General features: G+C 41.6%; 1 protein-coding gene across 6 annotated transcripts in view; it reads left to right on the top strand.

The window, feature by feature from the left end:
* Nucleotides 1–14,256, top strand: part of LRP1 (LDL receptor related protein 1) — a 387,970-nt gene that overhangs the window by 252,854 nt on the left and 120,860 nt on the right. For all 6 annotated transcript variants that reach the window (XM_089482386.1, XM_089482379.1, XM_089482373.1 and 3 more), the window contains 7 exons: nt 4,244–4,466; nt 5,737–5,926; nt 6,473–6,598; nt 7,150–7,290; nt 9,269–9,394; nt 10,040–10,156; nt 11,572–11,652. In XM_089482386.1, the coding sequence (XP_089338512.1) occupies nt 4,244–4,466; nt 5,737–5,926; nt 6,473–6,598; nt 7,150–7,290; nt 9,269–9,394; nt 10,040–10,156; nt 11,572–11,652 (1,004 nt within the window). The remainder of the gene's footprint in view (nt 1–4,243; nt 4,467–5,736; nt 5,927–6,472; nt 6,599–7,149; nt 7,291–9,268; nt 9,395–10,039; nt 10,157–11,571; nt 11,653–14,256) is intronic.

Genomic DNA, 14,256 nt, shown 5'->3' with positions numbered 1-14,256 from the left:
CGCAGAATGAACTCAGGCTTGCTAGAGAGGTTAAGAACAACAAAAAGGGCTTTTTTGGATATGTCCGCAGCAAAAGGAAGAAGAAGGAAACGATAGGGCCACTGCATGGAGAAGATGGCAAAATGCTAACAGAAGACAGAGAAAAGGCAGAATTACTCAACACCTTCTTTGCCTCAGTCTTCTCAGAAAAGGAAAAGGGTGCTCAACCTGAAGATAATGGAGCAGAGGACAGAACAGGGGAATTTCAGCACAGAATAAGTAAAGAGATAGTAGATTAACCTTGTTAATCTAAATGAATATAAGTCTCCAGGACCAGATGAACTACATCCAAGAGTATTAAAAGAACTGGCAAATTTAATATCGGAGCCATTGGCAATAATCTTTGAGAACTCCTGGAGAACAGGAGAAGTCCCAGCAGACTGGAGGAGGGCAAACGTTGTCCCCATCTTCAAAAAGGGGAATAAAGAGGATCCCAACAATTATCGTCCAGTCAGTCTGACATCAATACCAGGAAAGATTCTAGAGCAGATCATTAAACAGAGAGTCTGTGAACATCTAGAAAGCAATGCCATAATCACAAAAACTCAACATGGGTTTAAGTCATGCCAGACAAATCTGATCTCTTTCTTTGATAAAATTACCAGCTTGGTAGATGAAGGGAATGCTGTGGATATAGTATATCTTGATTTCAGTAAGGCCTTTGACAAGGTTTCCCATGACATTCTTGCAAACAAGCTTGTAAAATGTGGGCTAGACAAAGGAACTGTTAAATGGATCTGTAATTGGTTGACCGGCCGAACCCAAAGGGTGCTCAACAATGGCTCTTTTTCCTCCTGGAGGGAAGTGACCAGTGGGGTCCCACAGGGCTCTGTCCTGGGCCCAGTGTTATTCAACATCTTTATCAATGACCTGGATGACAGAATTGGGAGCACACTTATCAAATTTGCAGATGACACCAAATTAGGAGGAATAGTTAATACTCCAGAGGACAGGACCAACATTCAGAATGATCTGGATAGACTGGAAAGCTGGGCCAAAGCTAACAAAATGAAATTCAACACAGAGAAATGTAAGGTACTGCACTTAGGGCAGAAAAATGAAATGCACAGATATAGGATGGGAGACACATTGCCTAATGAAAGTACATGTGAAAGAGATCTAGGAGTCCAAGTAGACCATAAGTTGAACAAGAGTCAACAGTGTGATGCAGCAGCTAAAAAGGCCAATGCAATTCTAGGCTGCATCAATAAAAGTATAGTGTCTAGATCAAGAGAAGTAATAGTGCCACTGTATTCTGCTTTGGTCAGGCCCCACCTGGAATATTGTGTCCAGTTCTGGGCACCACAATTCAAAAAGGACATTGAAAAACTGGAGCGTGTCCAAAGGAGGGCGACTAAAATGGTGAAAGGTCTGGAGACCTTGCCCTATGAGGAACGACTCAGGGAGCTGGGGATGTTTAGCCTGGAGAAGAGAAGGTTAAGAGGTGATATGATAGCCCTGTTTAAATATTTGAAAGGATGTCATATTGAGGAGGGAGCAAGCTTGTTTTTTGCTGCTCCAGAGAACAGGACCCAGAACAATGGATGCAAGCTACAGGAAAAGAGATTCCACCCGAACATTAGGAAGAACTTCCTGACAGTAAGGACTGTTTGACAGTGGAACAAACTCCCCTGGAGTGTAGTGCTCTTTCCTTGGAGGTCTTTAAGCAGAGGCTAGATGGCCATCTGTTGGGGATGCTTTGATTTGGATTTCCTGCATGGCAGGGGGTTGGACTGGATGGCCCTTGTGGTCTCTTCCAACTCTATGATTCTATGATTCCAAGGCCCCAAACATTTTTCATGGGTGGCTGAGATCATGACACCTTTAATTTCTGGTAGTTCATTGAACACAAACTTTGCTTCGTGCATAACGTTATTTTAAAACATTGTATAAAATTACCTGTGGGCTATGTGTTTAAAGTGTCTATTAAACATTAATGAATCTTGTTTAGACTTTGGTCTCATCTCCAAGATATCAAAAAAAAAAAAATAAAATCTAAAATCCAAAACACCTGGTCTCAAACACTTCAATATAAGGGAGGTGCAAGCTGTATTATCAATACAGACTAAATATCATGTTACTTTTCAGACTACATCTTTGGCTGGGATTTTGGGAGTTGATGCCCCCCTAAAAGTAACTTTTTCAAGCTCTGCCAAGTAATGATCTCTTTTAGAATGAAAATGTACCTTTGCTGTGCATGATGTGATCCAAACACTAATGTCTCGGGCCAGTGAATTTTGTATCAGATATAGTCTGCAAACACTTTCCAAGGAAAGTTCCAAGGAGAGGAAATTGTAGTAATCTAGTCTGGATGTGATCAAGACATGTATATTTGGAACCAGATGTTTCAAAAACCCTGAACATTTTTTTCATTTGCTGTTTTTTGTGGCTAACAGACTACTTTTATGGAAAACAGGAGCTCATGCTAGGAATGTTAATGAAGTACTGTACTACAGAGATTGTGTGTGTGTGTGTGTGTGCGCGCGTGCATGTTAAGGAAAAAGCAACATGGGATATACAGTGATTGAAATAAAACATGTATGTGAGAGTCAGAGTGACTCAGCAGAAGCAAATCAGAGCCACACAGGTGTAGAAGGTAATACAATTAACAAGTCCTGAATGCCAAGGACAGAAGTGCAAAGTGGATAATTGAACACACCTGAGAATTGTTAAGTGGTCAAGGCAGAGATGATGAAATCATCAATTCTGGGTAGAAACAAGAGAACCAATGAGAGTGGATGTACATGCCCACTGGGTGGATACTGACAAGAGTGGGTGGTATGATCCAAGGACTATAATAATGACTATGAATCCCAGTGTGTTTTGTGGGTAGTAGTTGGGTAGTATTGGAGTATTGTTGTGTTGGATAGTTTAGCTGTATATAGTGGAATAAAGTAGATCTTTTATATAAGACTACTGAGTTGTCTGGTGTCTTGACTGAAGATACAAGAGTCAGCTGAATCCTGAAGAAGTGTGAAGACTTCTATGGAAGCAAGAGTGAGAAGGCTTGGAGAGTTTGTCAGGGTCTTCAGCCTATTCTCTGTAACACTGCTGCTTTAGAGCTAAGCTTTATCCACTGGCCAAAACTGGTCAGCGCCGGTGCGCAACAAGGTGGTGAGTTCGAGCCAGAGGTGAAGAGCTACAACTCCCATCATCCCTGACAGTGCATACATGCATGTGTGTGTTTAAAATATATGATTATATATAACAAATAAAAAGAGGGACATGAAAAGAATCAGGACTTAGACATTATCTTCACTTTACATTTTTCTTTGGTTATGTAACTGAATGTAAAGCATATTTCATGTTTTGTATTACATTACGAGGTCATACTCATTTACAACAAATATTCATTTACAACCAACTAATATTGTTGTTGTTTTTTTGAAATAAAATTTCAGTTTCTATTCTGATTAGCAGATTCTGTAGTAGTGACAGGAAATGGGAACTATGACAAATCTTACTGTCATGTGGAGTGCTCCTGTTCAGGATTCCAGTTAGCTAGCATTCACTGGTCCAGGTTATTCCATTCCATACCACCCAGTTTTCTGCCTAATCCAACCCCAACCAGCAGTCACCATATGTGACTAACAAATATATGTAGTCTTTCTCCCATTCTTGGCAAGTTTTTTTTACCATAAATACAGCTGTGGGGTCATCACCAACTTACTGCTATCCCTTTTTGCATTTAGATAGATCTTTTTTTTAGCAACATCATAAAAGAATGCTGGAGAATCCTTTTGCTATTAGGAGCATATTCCATGCTTTGTTGTGAGACTGCATACCTTTAAGCTTCTGTTTATATGCTAGTCTACCTTTATTTCTGCTCATAATGAATGCCTTAATGGTGATTTCAAACAACTAGGTTGAATATACTTGTCGCTGCTTTGCTACTACTAGCTTTTCTGTCTTGGAGACAAAGCAAAATGGAATAGCAGTAGATTAATATCCAATTAAGTAACTATGTGAACATAACATACAAATGAAATATTTTTAATAGAAGAACTAATGTGGAAAACAATGATTGATCTTTTCAAAAGTGCCTCACATGGGAGAGTGCTAATTGACATTCTAAAATACATCCATTGTTTTTATGAGTTTCCCCCCCTTAAAACCATGTATTTAAGTAAACAATAGCTGAACAGTTGGGTTTCATGAGTAAGAGAATAATTAAAACTGAAGCTATGTGTTCTCTTGCTCCTAGGTTGATGTATTGGACTGACTGGGAGGAAGACCCAAAGGATAGCAAAAGGGGGAAGATTGAAAGGGCTTGGATGGATGGCTCTCACCGTAATGTCTTCATCACCTCCAAGACTGTCCTGTGGCCCAATGGGCTGAGCCTGGACATTCCAGCTAAGGTGCTGTACTGGGTGGATGCCTTTTATGATCGGATTGAAATGGTTATGCTGGATGGTACAGAACGCAAGGTCAGTATCAGTTGTTTCTCTGTCTATTGCATTGGGATGCATGTGTGCCCTTCCATTACCATGAGCAACCTACATCTGCCATCCTACCCCCATTCCCAGCCACACAATTTAATGCTAGGCTTATGCTCCTGGTTGCTCTTTGTCTTGGTGGGTGTAATGACTCCATTCATGTCTCTTCTTTTTGTGTCCTGGGGACTGAGCCCAAATAGGAGTAACATTTATTTGACTTAAGGCTTTGTCAGATGTGTACCTATGTATCTGACAATTCCTATAACCCTGCAGATACAGTACAGAGGGACAGGACTGAGGGGGATGAAGTGAAGAGTAGAGCAGGGACAAGTATAGGAAGTTGTCTTAAGGGTTGGAGATGTGTTCTTAAACAATGAATGTATAATGAGAAGGGAGATCCTCAGGCTCTGGGGCCACATCTGGCCCTCTTGAGCAGTGAGGGGTTTCAGCTAAAATACATTAGTGCTTTTGTTCTCTGGGCCATCTATCACTGGGATGCAGTGCGCAAACACTAATAGAGTTCTGTGAATTTCCCCCTTAAGCTGAAAGCTGTCCCTTAACCTCAATGTGCAGCCTCCAAAGAAAGAAAAGGTGGCTGGAGCTGGAAATGCCTTGGCATGGATGGGACATGGAACTTATCCTGAACAATGTTTAAATATTTTATTATTATTTTATTTTATTTATAGTATTTATACCCCGCTCTTCAGCCAAAAGGCTATCAGAGCAGCTTACATTATTTTAAATTAGACATGTTTGGAGTATCCTAAGTGGCGATGGTGAATGGTTAAGGAAGCTACAGCTTAATTTTCTGTAAGGATTGGGCAACATATGGCCTTCTATATTTTACACAACTGCAACTCTGCTCTTTGTTAGACTGCATAGTCAAGGAATGGGAGATGATGGGAATTTCAGACCATTGAGGACCACACTTTTCCCCACCATATCTGAATAGGGTGCCTTCAAAACTAGCATAGCCCCTATCATCATATTGAAAGTAACAGTGGCCCTTGTGGGGCAAAAACCTCAACCTAACTAGCCACATGGTTGCCAGTTTGAAAGCTGATGAACATGTAATTTTATATGCACAGAAACAAAATTTATTTTGCATTTATGCATCTCATACCTGAAAAGAGTCCTTAGAGAAGCTAAAGACTAGCAGAATGATTTGGTTGTGAATTGACAGCTAGTTAGTCCCTATGAGTAGGTCACAGTATCTCAAAAGACCCTCCTTTGTATATATATGTCTCTCTTCACCATGCAGATAGTGTATGATGGCAACGAGCTGAATCATGCTTTTGGACTGTGCCACTATAGCAACTTTCTCTTCTGGACTGAGTACCGGAGTGGGAGCATTTATCGCCTTGACCAGAACTCCAAGGTTGTTACACTTTTGCGCAATGAACGTCCACCAATCTTTGAGATCCGCATGTATGATGCTCAGCAGCAGCAAGGTGTGTAGCTATATGGACACAAGGATGTTTCTTGAAACTCAGTTAATATTCAGCTTACTATCAGATTATATTTTGTAATGACAGTATTAGGGATCAGAGCTGCAGTGAACAAGGCAGAAAGCTACACTGTCACTTTACTAGGCAAGGCACGGGATGTTGTGACCAGCAAACAGACTTATGATGCATAAAGTACTCTTGATTTTCTATGAGCAAAGGCAGAACACAGTTTTACATATCAGGGTCTTGTTAAAGTTACTTTAACAATGTGTACAGTGACATCTTCTCCTGTATCACAATCTCAGTGTGCTGATAGATTCCAATGAGGATGGATAGTTTGAGAAGGCCTTGAATTCAGTCTCAATGGGATACATGCTTGGAGAGCAGTCCAGCTTAGTTTTCTCTGCTGAGGAGGCTTTGGTATATTTCTTTTAGTACAAAGCAAAGCCTTCCAAGCCCTTTCTTTCTTTCTTCTCCACATCCAATATTTCTCCATGTGAACCTGTTTCAACTCCTATCATTCCTTTTCCTATTCAATTTGTTTTTCAGTTGGCTCCAACAGCTGCCGAGTGAACAATGGAGGCTGCAGCAGCCTTTGCCTGGCCATCCCTAATGGCAGGCAGTGTGCTTGTGCAGAAGACCAGATTTTGGGCCCAGACTCTGTCACCTGTCAAGGTAGCTACCTGTTTAACAGTGTGTAAGAGTCAAATATGAGAGACAGAGTCTTACACGGAATTCTACGGCTTTGAAGATGTGTACCAATCTACTCTCTGCACCACGCCATGGTTTAGATTTTGATTGTGTGTTCACACATACCCACACCCATGCAGAGATCCTATTCATTTTTTTAAAAAAATAAAATACAGTCAGCTTTCTGTATCCATGGATTTTTTTATCCACTGCTTCAACCATCCACAGCTTGAAAATATTAAAAAATAATCTAAATTCCAAAAAGTAAACCTTGTTTTTGCCATTTTCTATAAGGGACATCATTTCACTGTGCCATCGCAAGAATTGCATCAGGTTCACTTTGGCCTTGAGTATGTCGCTTTACAGTGTGTGGAACTGTAGTAAACTAGAATAAGAGAACATCATCAACCTCACTCTAAAAACATTCTGGGAGAGGGAGGGAGGAGTCTCTTCACTTGTTCTCTAGGAAAGTGTTGCTCATTTAAAAATTCCTCACACTCAACTCTCTTCTCTCCCCATCTTCTTTTCTTGGCTAGTCAACCCATCATACAGCCCACCACCACAATGCCAACATGGGGAATTTGCTTGCAAGAACAACCGCTGTATACAGGAGCGCTGGAAGTGTGATGGTGACAATGACTGCCTGGACAACAGCGATGAGGCACCTGAGCTCTGCCGTGCGTATTTTCTCTCAAAACACTAGACTAGTTCCACCCTCTCATATGGCAGATGAGACATTGGCCTTGGCCATGTCTGTTCACCATATAGAATGAGGGTGCCTTGCTTCAGGTGAATTAATGATGAGAAATCCAGAGCATTTTCAAATGCTAGAAGACTCTGTATTGGAAGATCGAGACTGGAGCTAAGGTGTGAGAGACGTTCTTCTTGGACTATATATTCACCTCTCATAGGTTGCATATTCAATTTTGTATTTATAGAAAGAGGATGGAGATCTGGAAGCCTGAACAAATTGAGCCCAGGGTTCCACATTTTGTCCTATGCGAGTGGACAATATTGTACTTAGGACTCCTGCTGACTCCAGGCTCTGGCATTTCCCCAAATTTTTTTTTATTTTTTTTTATTATTATTATTATTTTTTGCCAAAAAAGACTTTGGGAATATCTAACATCCTTTGTAGGTCTGTACAATGCTGTTTCAGGGGACCCCCTCCCTGAAATAGCCAGTTACCTGTTGGGGTGTCCTGAAGAGTGACCAGAAGTGATACATCATTACTTCGAATCATTCAGCATGACAGCTGTGGGGATGCGATGGAGTTCTGGGGCAGCCAAAAATGTGATATAAATTGTTAGGCTCTAGTGCATGCCCATGGCCCTGGTTTTCAGGGTAGATTCAGGGTAGGCACAGAACCTCTAGTCTGATATGTGTTGTAACATCCTGGAAATTGAGTTGATAATTAAAAAGAAGGAAGTTGCTAGGCTTTTTGGTTGCAGAACATTGGAACATTCTCGTACCCTTTCTCTCCTCCTATCATATTTCCCATTTTCTGGAAAATTAGCTACAACCACCATGTTAAATTATTTAGAAAATTGAACAGCTCAAATAGCAGAGCATATGCCTTGCAGGAAGACGGTGGCACACTCCTTCCCTGTCATCTCCAGTCCCCAAGATCAGATAGGAGGTTAACAGGAAAGATTACTTCTGTGAAATCCTAGAGAGCCTCTGCCAAATCAGAACTGGTCGTCCTATGTTAGATGGACTAATAATCTGACACATTATGATCCAGCTTTCCATGAAGCCATATTAGCTGCAGATCATTATGTTTATCTTACAGGATTTGGTTTTTATGGTTGTTTGAAACTACTTTGGTATAGAATACAAACTGACTTGACTTTCACCACTGAATTAAGAATTTTACATTCCTAAACTCATGCAACTTGCTTTGTCAAAAGGGTTGTTTCAGATTTTTGCTGTGCATCGTTGTTATTAATTATCATGAAGTTGATAATTAATTATCATGAAGTTGACTTATGGTGACCCTGTGAATGAGAGACCTCCAAGAGACTATGCAGGTCGTAGCATTGCTACTCATAGGGTTTCTCATGTCACATAGCTTTTGCTGAAAAATCAGACTAAGGGCTAAACAGACTGCCCCTTTGGAGCAGCGTCCTGGTGACCTGTACCCCACCAGATCAGGGCCATGGCAACTACACACCGTGGCCCCAATCTGGTGGCTCCAAAAGAAGCAGCAAAATGCTGCTCCTTTTGGAGCCGGAAAAAAGATGCCTTTGCTGCTGCAGCGGCACTTTTCAACACTTCTTTTGGTGTGTGTCATCTGGACATTGTGCCAAAGGAGTGCCATGACACCGCCCACTGTGCAGTTGGGCAGGTGGCATGATGGCAGCTTGGGGGTGGAGTCAGGGCGTGCATTGTGTCACTGCTATGCCCCCACTCCAACCTGTTCAGCCCCAAAATGTGCCAAAAACCTGCTGGGCTGCAGCAATAATGGGATATGACTCTGACAGAAGAATATCTCAGAGACAATGACAGTAGCATCATAGCTAACACTTATTAGTACTGCCCAGAAAAAACTCTATGATGGGACAATCCAAAATAAAGCAATGCACGTAGGAGAGAAAAATGCTTTGTTCTAAAAAAAATTCTAAAGTTCCTTTTCCTCTCTTTGTTATTTTTCAGATCAACACACATGCCCTTCAGACCGTTTCAAATGTGAGAACAATCGCTGCATCCCCAATCGCTGGTTGTGTGATGGAGACAATGACTGTGGGAACAATGAAGATGAGTCTAACTCGACCTGCTCAGGTGAGGATTCCTTGTATTTCTGTTTCTCTGTCTGCTTACCGTATCTTTATCCTACAAATGATTTTAGCCTTCCAAGGGGCTCATCTGCCACCTGAGGAGGTTGCTTCATTTTTCCTAACAGTGGGACCTGTCTGGTAGAGTAATACGCCTTTAACTTTTCTGGTCTGAGCTCTGATCATTCAGAATCTTTGCAAGGTGAATGCCGGTCTTGTCATTGCCTCCTTAGCTGCTGGTTGGGGCAGTGAGAGGGATACATTCTATTTTTGAAGTCAGTAATACCCTAAACATCAGTTTATTTCCAAGTGCCAGTGTGATGTAGTGGTTTGCGTGTTGGTCTATAACTCTGAAGACCAAAGTTAATTCCCAGCTTGGTTAGTAAAACCCACTGTGTGACCTTGGGCAAGTCACATGCTCTCAGCCTTAGGGGATGATGATGGCAAACCTCCTCTGAACAAATCTTGCCAAGAAACTCCATAATAGATTTGCCTTAGAATCACCATAAGTCAGAAACTTCTTAAAGACATACACCAACAACCAGTATTCTGCATCTGTATGAGTCTGTATAGTTCCATTAGTTTATTAATCCAAGCAAGTGTCCATACTTGCTATTAACTTTGCTTCTGTTGTTAATTGCTGTTTACCCAGCTCGTACCTGCCCTACCAACCAGTTCTCCTGTGCCAGTGGCCGCTGTATACCAATCTCCTGGACGTGTGACTTGGATGATGATTGTGGGGACCGCTCTGATGAATCAGCCTCATGTGGTAAGTATGAACCAGTCCATTTCAGCCACAGATACTTTTCTGAAATAATGTAAAAACATATATCAGTGATGGTGAACCTTTTAGAGGCCAAGTGCCCAAACTGCAACCCAGAACCCACTTATTTATTGCAAAGTGCCATGTCCCTCTGGCTTTCTAGTAACAAACTCTGGCAAACTCTGTGCTGGGGCAACGGCACATGTGCCCACAGAGAGGGTTCTGAGTGCCACCTCTGGCACGCGTGCCATAGGTTCGCCATCGCTGTCATATATGTACCCACAACAGCCAGAGTTGTTTCAGTATCCATAGTAGCATGTGCTGTCATAACAGGTGGAGAAAATATAGCCATATGGCCTGGAGGAGTTGCTAAATCCCACACATTGGTGTACCCTTCATGTTTTGGATGTTGTGCAATAGCAGATGTGATGTTTGCTATTAAGTGTGCACTCAACAGTCAAGGATGTAAAGATTCATGAATTTCATTTTTACAGGCAAGAATGAATAATTTGTCATTTTTCTACCTGCTATTTGAAAGTCTCTAAAAATTGTGATGTTCTCAAGGATGATTGAGAAAAAAAAAGTTTTTGTGTGTGCAGAAGCATTTTTTGTTTTTAGAAATTTGAGGAGGGAGCTGTGCAGAAGAACCAAGCACATTTTCCAAAAATAACAAGTTATTTGTTGGAATGATTTTTCTCCTCCAATGTTCTCCTTGTCAGATTTCCTGACAATTAGAGCCCTCCTTGTTGTTGCTCATTCAAATATTATTTTAGATATTTCTTCAGTGCCTACGCAAGAGAACAATGTATCCTATTCTGAGTCTCTTAAGTTTGTACCTGAAGGATTTGCATTTGCTTCATTCAAACATCATGTTTTTATGGGGGTGCTATAGTCTTAGGTCAGAGATGGGGAAAATGGGACACATGAGTCACATGTAGTCTGTTGTTGTGGCTCCCACAGCCTCCCCATCCCAGTTTTGTTTTGGGAAGTTGTTTTTTTTTAATCAAAATCTTTAAGTATGTGGGAGAGCAATTTAACCATGTCATCCCCTCCACCCAAGAACCAGGCTGTTGTAGGTATACAGAAGGTTCTTTTCACTCAAAACCTGAAATAGGTGCCAAGATCCTGATTTGTAAAAAAGTCCCATCTTGGGAAGAAAGAAAGAGAATGAGTGAGTGAGGAGAGGGAAGGCTGTGTGTCTGAGGTAGTGGGAGGGAATAGAATGATTGGCTCCTGCCATGCCCGTTCTCAAAATATGGCTGCCAAGCTCTGACCACCTGCTGTGAGGAGAAGCCCCGGTGTACAGAAGGACTGTCCACCTCCCCACTTAGAGCAACTGCAGCCATTTCTGCTAGATTCACTGAGTATCCTTGATGTGGAAGCTAGCCCTTGTTAGCTCTGTGCTTGTTTTCCCTTTGCAGCCTACCCAACGTGCTTCCCTCTGACCCAGTTTACTTGTCACAATGGCCGCTGCATCAACATCAACTGGAGATGTGACAATGGTAAGTGCCACCTGGTTGAATGATAATTCATCAATGCTGGCTGGAGTATTGAGGTCAGAAGCAAGGGGAGGCTGGTTGTGCTGGGGAATGGGGGTATTGAGGGGGAAGGCTGGCATGGACTTCTTTGTCTGTATCTGCCATCTCTGCATGATCCTATTTTCTTTGCTTTCATCTGCTTTCTGTTCAATCCATTTGTACACAAGAGTACCGTATTTTCCGGCGTATAAGACGCCCGGGCATATAAGATGCCCCTCAACTTTTCCAGTTAAAATATAGAGTTTGGGATATACTCACCGTATAAGACTACCCCTCTTCCAATGCACACCAAATAAAAATTAAAAAAACATCAGATTTGATTTCAATGTGCTAATTTTAATTCAAATGCTTATGACATGCAGGTGCTTAGCATGAAACCATGCTGTATACAAAGCCTGCTTGGAGTGTTCAGCTCTCCCTGCCTGCCCAGTCCTCCCTGTCTCCAAGACTATCAGAGCAGTAGCTGCTTTCATACGATCGCTGCATACAGCAGGGATGCATCCACGGTCGTTTTGGAGCTCCCCCCACCATATGGGGTGACCACAGATTCTCCAGTCTGGCTCGGAAGTTTCAGCACCTGCCCTATAAGATGACACCTGGCGTATTAGACGACCCCCAACTTTTGAGAAGATTTTCCTGGGTTAAAAAGTAGTCTTATATGCCAGAAAATACAGTATTTGCCTTGTTTCTCGTGGTTATCTTTCCCCCCTGTAAAGTTTCAGGAGACCTCTTTTGTTCGTCTACGGGGGCAAATGCAGAGGGGTTGTGGAGGCAATAGTCTTGGCCTTGGGTAAAATCTTATTGTCCTGGCCTTGCAACCAAGTGAAACTTTACAAATGCTTCCCATATTCTCAGTCTTTGGTTCCATGGAATGTGCAAGATTTCCACCAAATCTTTTAATTGTGAACCAATGAAGCTTTAGCAGGCATAGGCTTTGAATCAAGTCTATCTTGGGGCCTCGTATTATTCACATTGCATAATTTTTGACAGCTCTGTTCCAAAGTTTGCAGGACTTCCAAAAGGTTCCCTTTCCCAAAACTGCCAAAGACAGAACCAGGATGTTGGGAAATGGGATGAGTTTGGACCCGTTCTTTCAGGAGATTTAGCAATCTCTTTCAGCAGGTCTTTAGTGAATGGATTTTGTTTCACACACAGAACTGAAGGATCATTACATTCCTCAGAATCAGATGGTAAAACTCTGCCTGGATTGTACCAAAGTTTGTTTTAAAGACAAAAAGATTCTTTTAAGAAGCAAACCTTATTTTTTTGTGCAAAATTGCCATATTACAGCTTTGTGGCACAGTGTGTACTTCTAAAACAGAGGAAGGATTTTGTATCCCAGACCAAAGAAGTTGCCCCTTCACGGTATTAATTGGTCAGAACACTGGAAGGAAGAAGCAACAGGTTCTGTTCATACTGAATGTTGATTGTATGTTTTCCTTTACATTTTGCAAGTAAAAAGCTTCCTTACCTTATGTGGGGGTCTGGTTGTAACATTAAGGCTTAAGCACAATTTAGCAAAAGCATGGGCTATGAATTTGGCTTGTTTAACAAACTAGAGCTTATTTTAAACTACCATTCCAGATTTTTACATAACAGTAAGCCATAGGGAAATGAAACTCCTATGGCTTATTTTTCCTCTGTGTTGTATGCAATAGGAGTTCTCATGCCTGAGATATTGTTCAGGCTAGCAGAGACTTGTATGTAATACTGAATCAAGGTTTAGTGTTAATCGTGAAGAGGCCCATAGTTAACTATATGTGAGGTTACTGAAACCAGTGGCTTGGTGTAGCCTTACTTGATTTTTTTTTTAAATGGAAGGTTATTATATAGGAAAGGGGCCTAAAAGGCAGTCCAGAATTACACTTTCCCTATGATGTCGTGATCACTTTGTCCTTGGTGAGGACAGAATGGATGAACTGTATCTGCTGCTTCTGATGCCCTCTTATGTGATTTGATACAACTCTCTTGCCACTCTCCCCTCTATCTTACCCCCTTTCTTCCATAATCCATCTTTAGCATGCCTGTTCAGCTTCATTTTCATATTTCCTTTTCCTTTTTCATGTTTTGGTTAGGATTATGCATGTCAGTATGTGTGTGTATGTGTGTGTTCACTGTGCCCACTCTCCTGTCTTCTCTGGTTGGTTTCTGTGTTTCAGAAAAGGATTGTGGGGATGGCTCTGACGAAAAGAATTGTCCAAAACCTACCGGTTAGTGCATAGATCAACATGCACCTCAGCTCCCCCTCCCCTTTCTGTTCCCTAAAATGCCTGACACTTTTCTGCATGATTCCAGTAACTGAAGGAAAGTGCCAGAAACTGTAAACATGACCACTTCTCCTATCCCTGGGTGTTTCTGCAGGGTTTTTCTAGGGTAGATGAGATACTCAGTTGTTTTGGTTTTAGTGAGACTTTGATAAATATCATTGGATGTACTATTTTTAAAGAAGAGGCCAGTACTACTTGTTCTCCCCATTCTCTATTGTTACTACTTTTCTAGCTCAAGCTGTACAGGTATTCTTGACTCAGCAGTGGTGTTTCTGCAGCCCAGTCCTATGGCAGCAATCCC

Source organism: Sceloporus occidentalis, unplaced genomic scaffold (genome assembly GCF_023333645.1).
Source record: "Sceloporus occidentalis isolate IW3139 unplaced genomic scaffold, rSceOcc1.0.p SCAF_1, whole genome shotgun sequence".
NCBI lineage: Eukaryota > Metazoa > Chordata > Lepidosauria > Squamata > Phrynosomatidae > Sceloporus > Sceloporus occidentalis.
The sequence above is the reverse complement of the archived record's forward strand: the minus strand, read 5'-3'. Positions and strand labels throughout refer to the sequence as shown.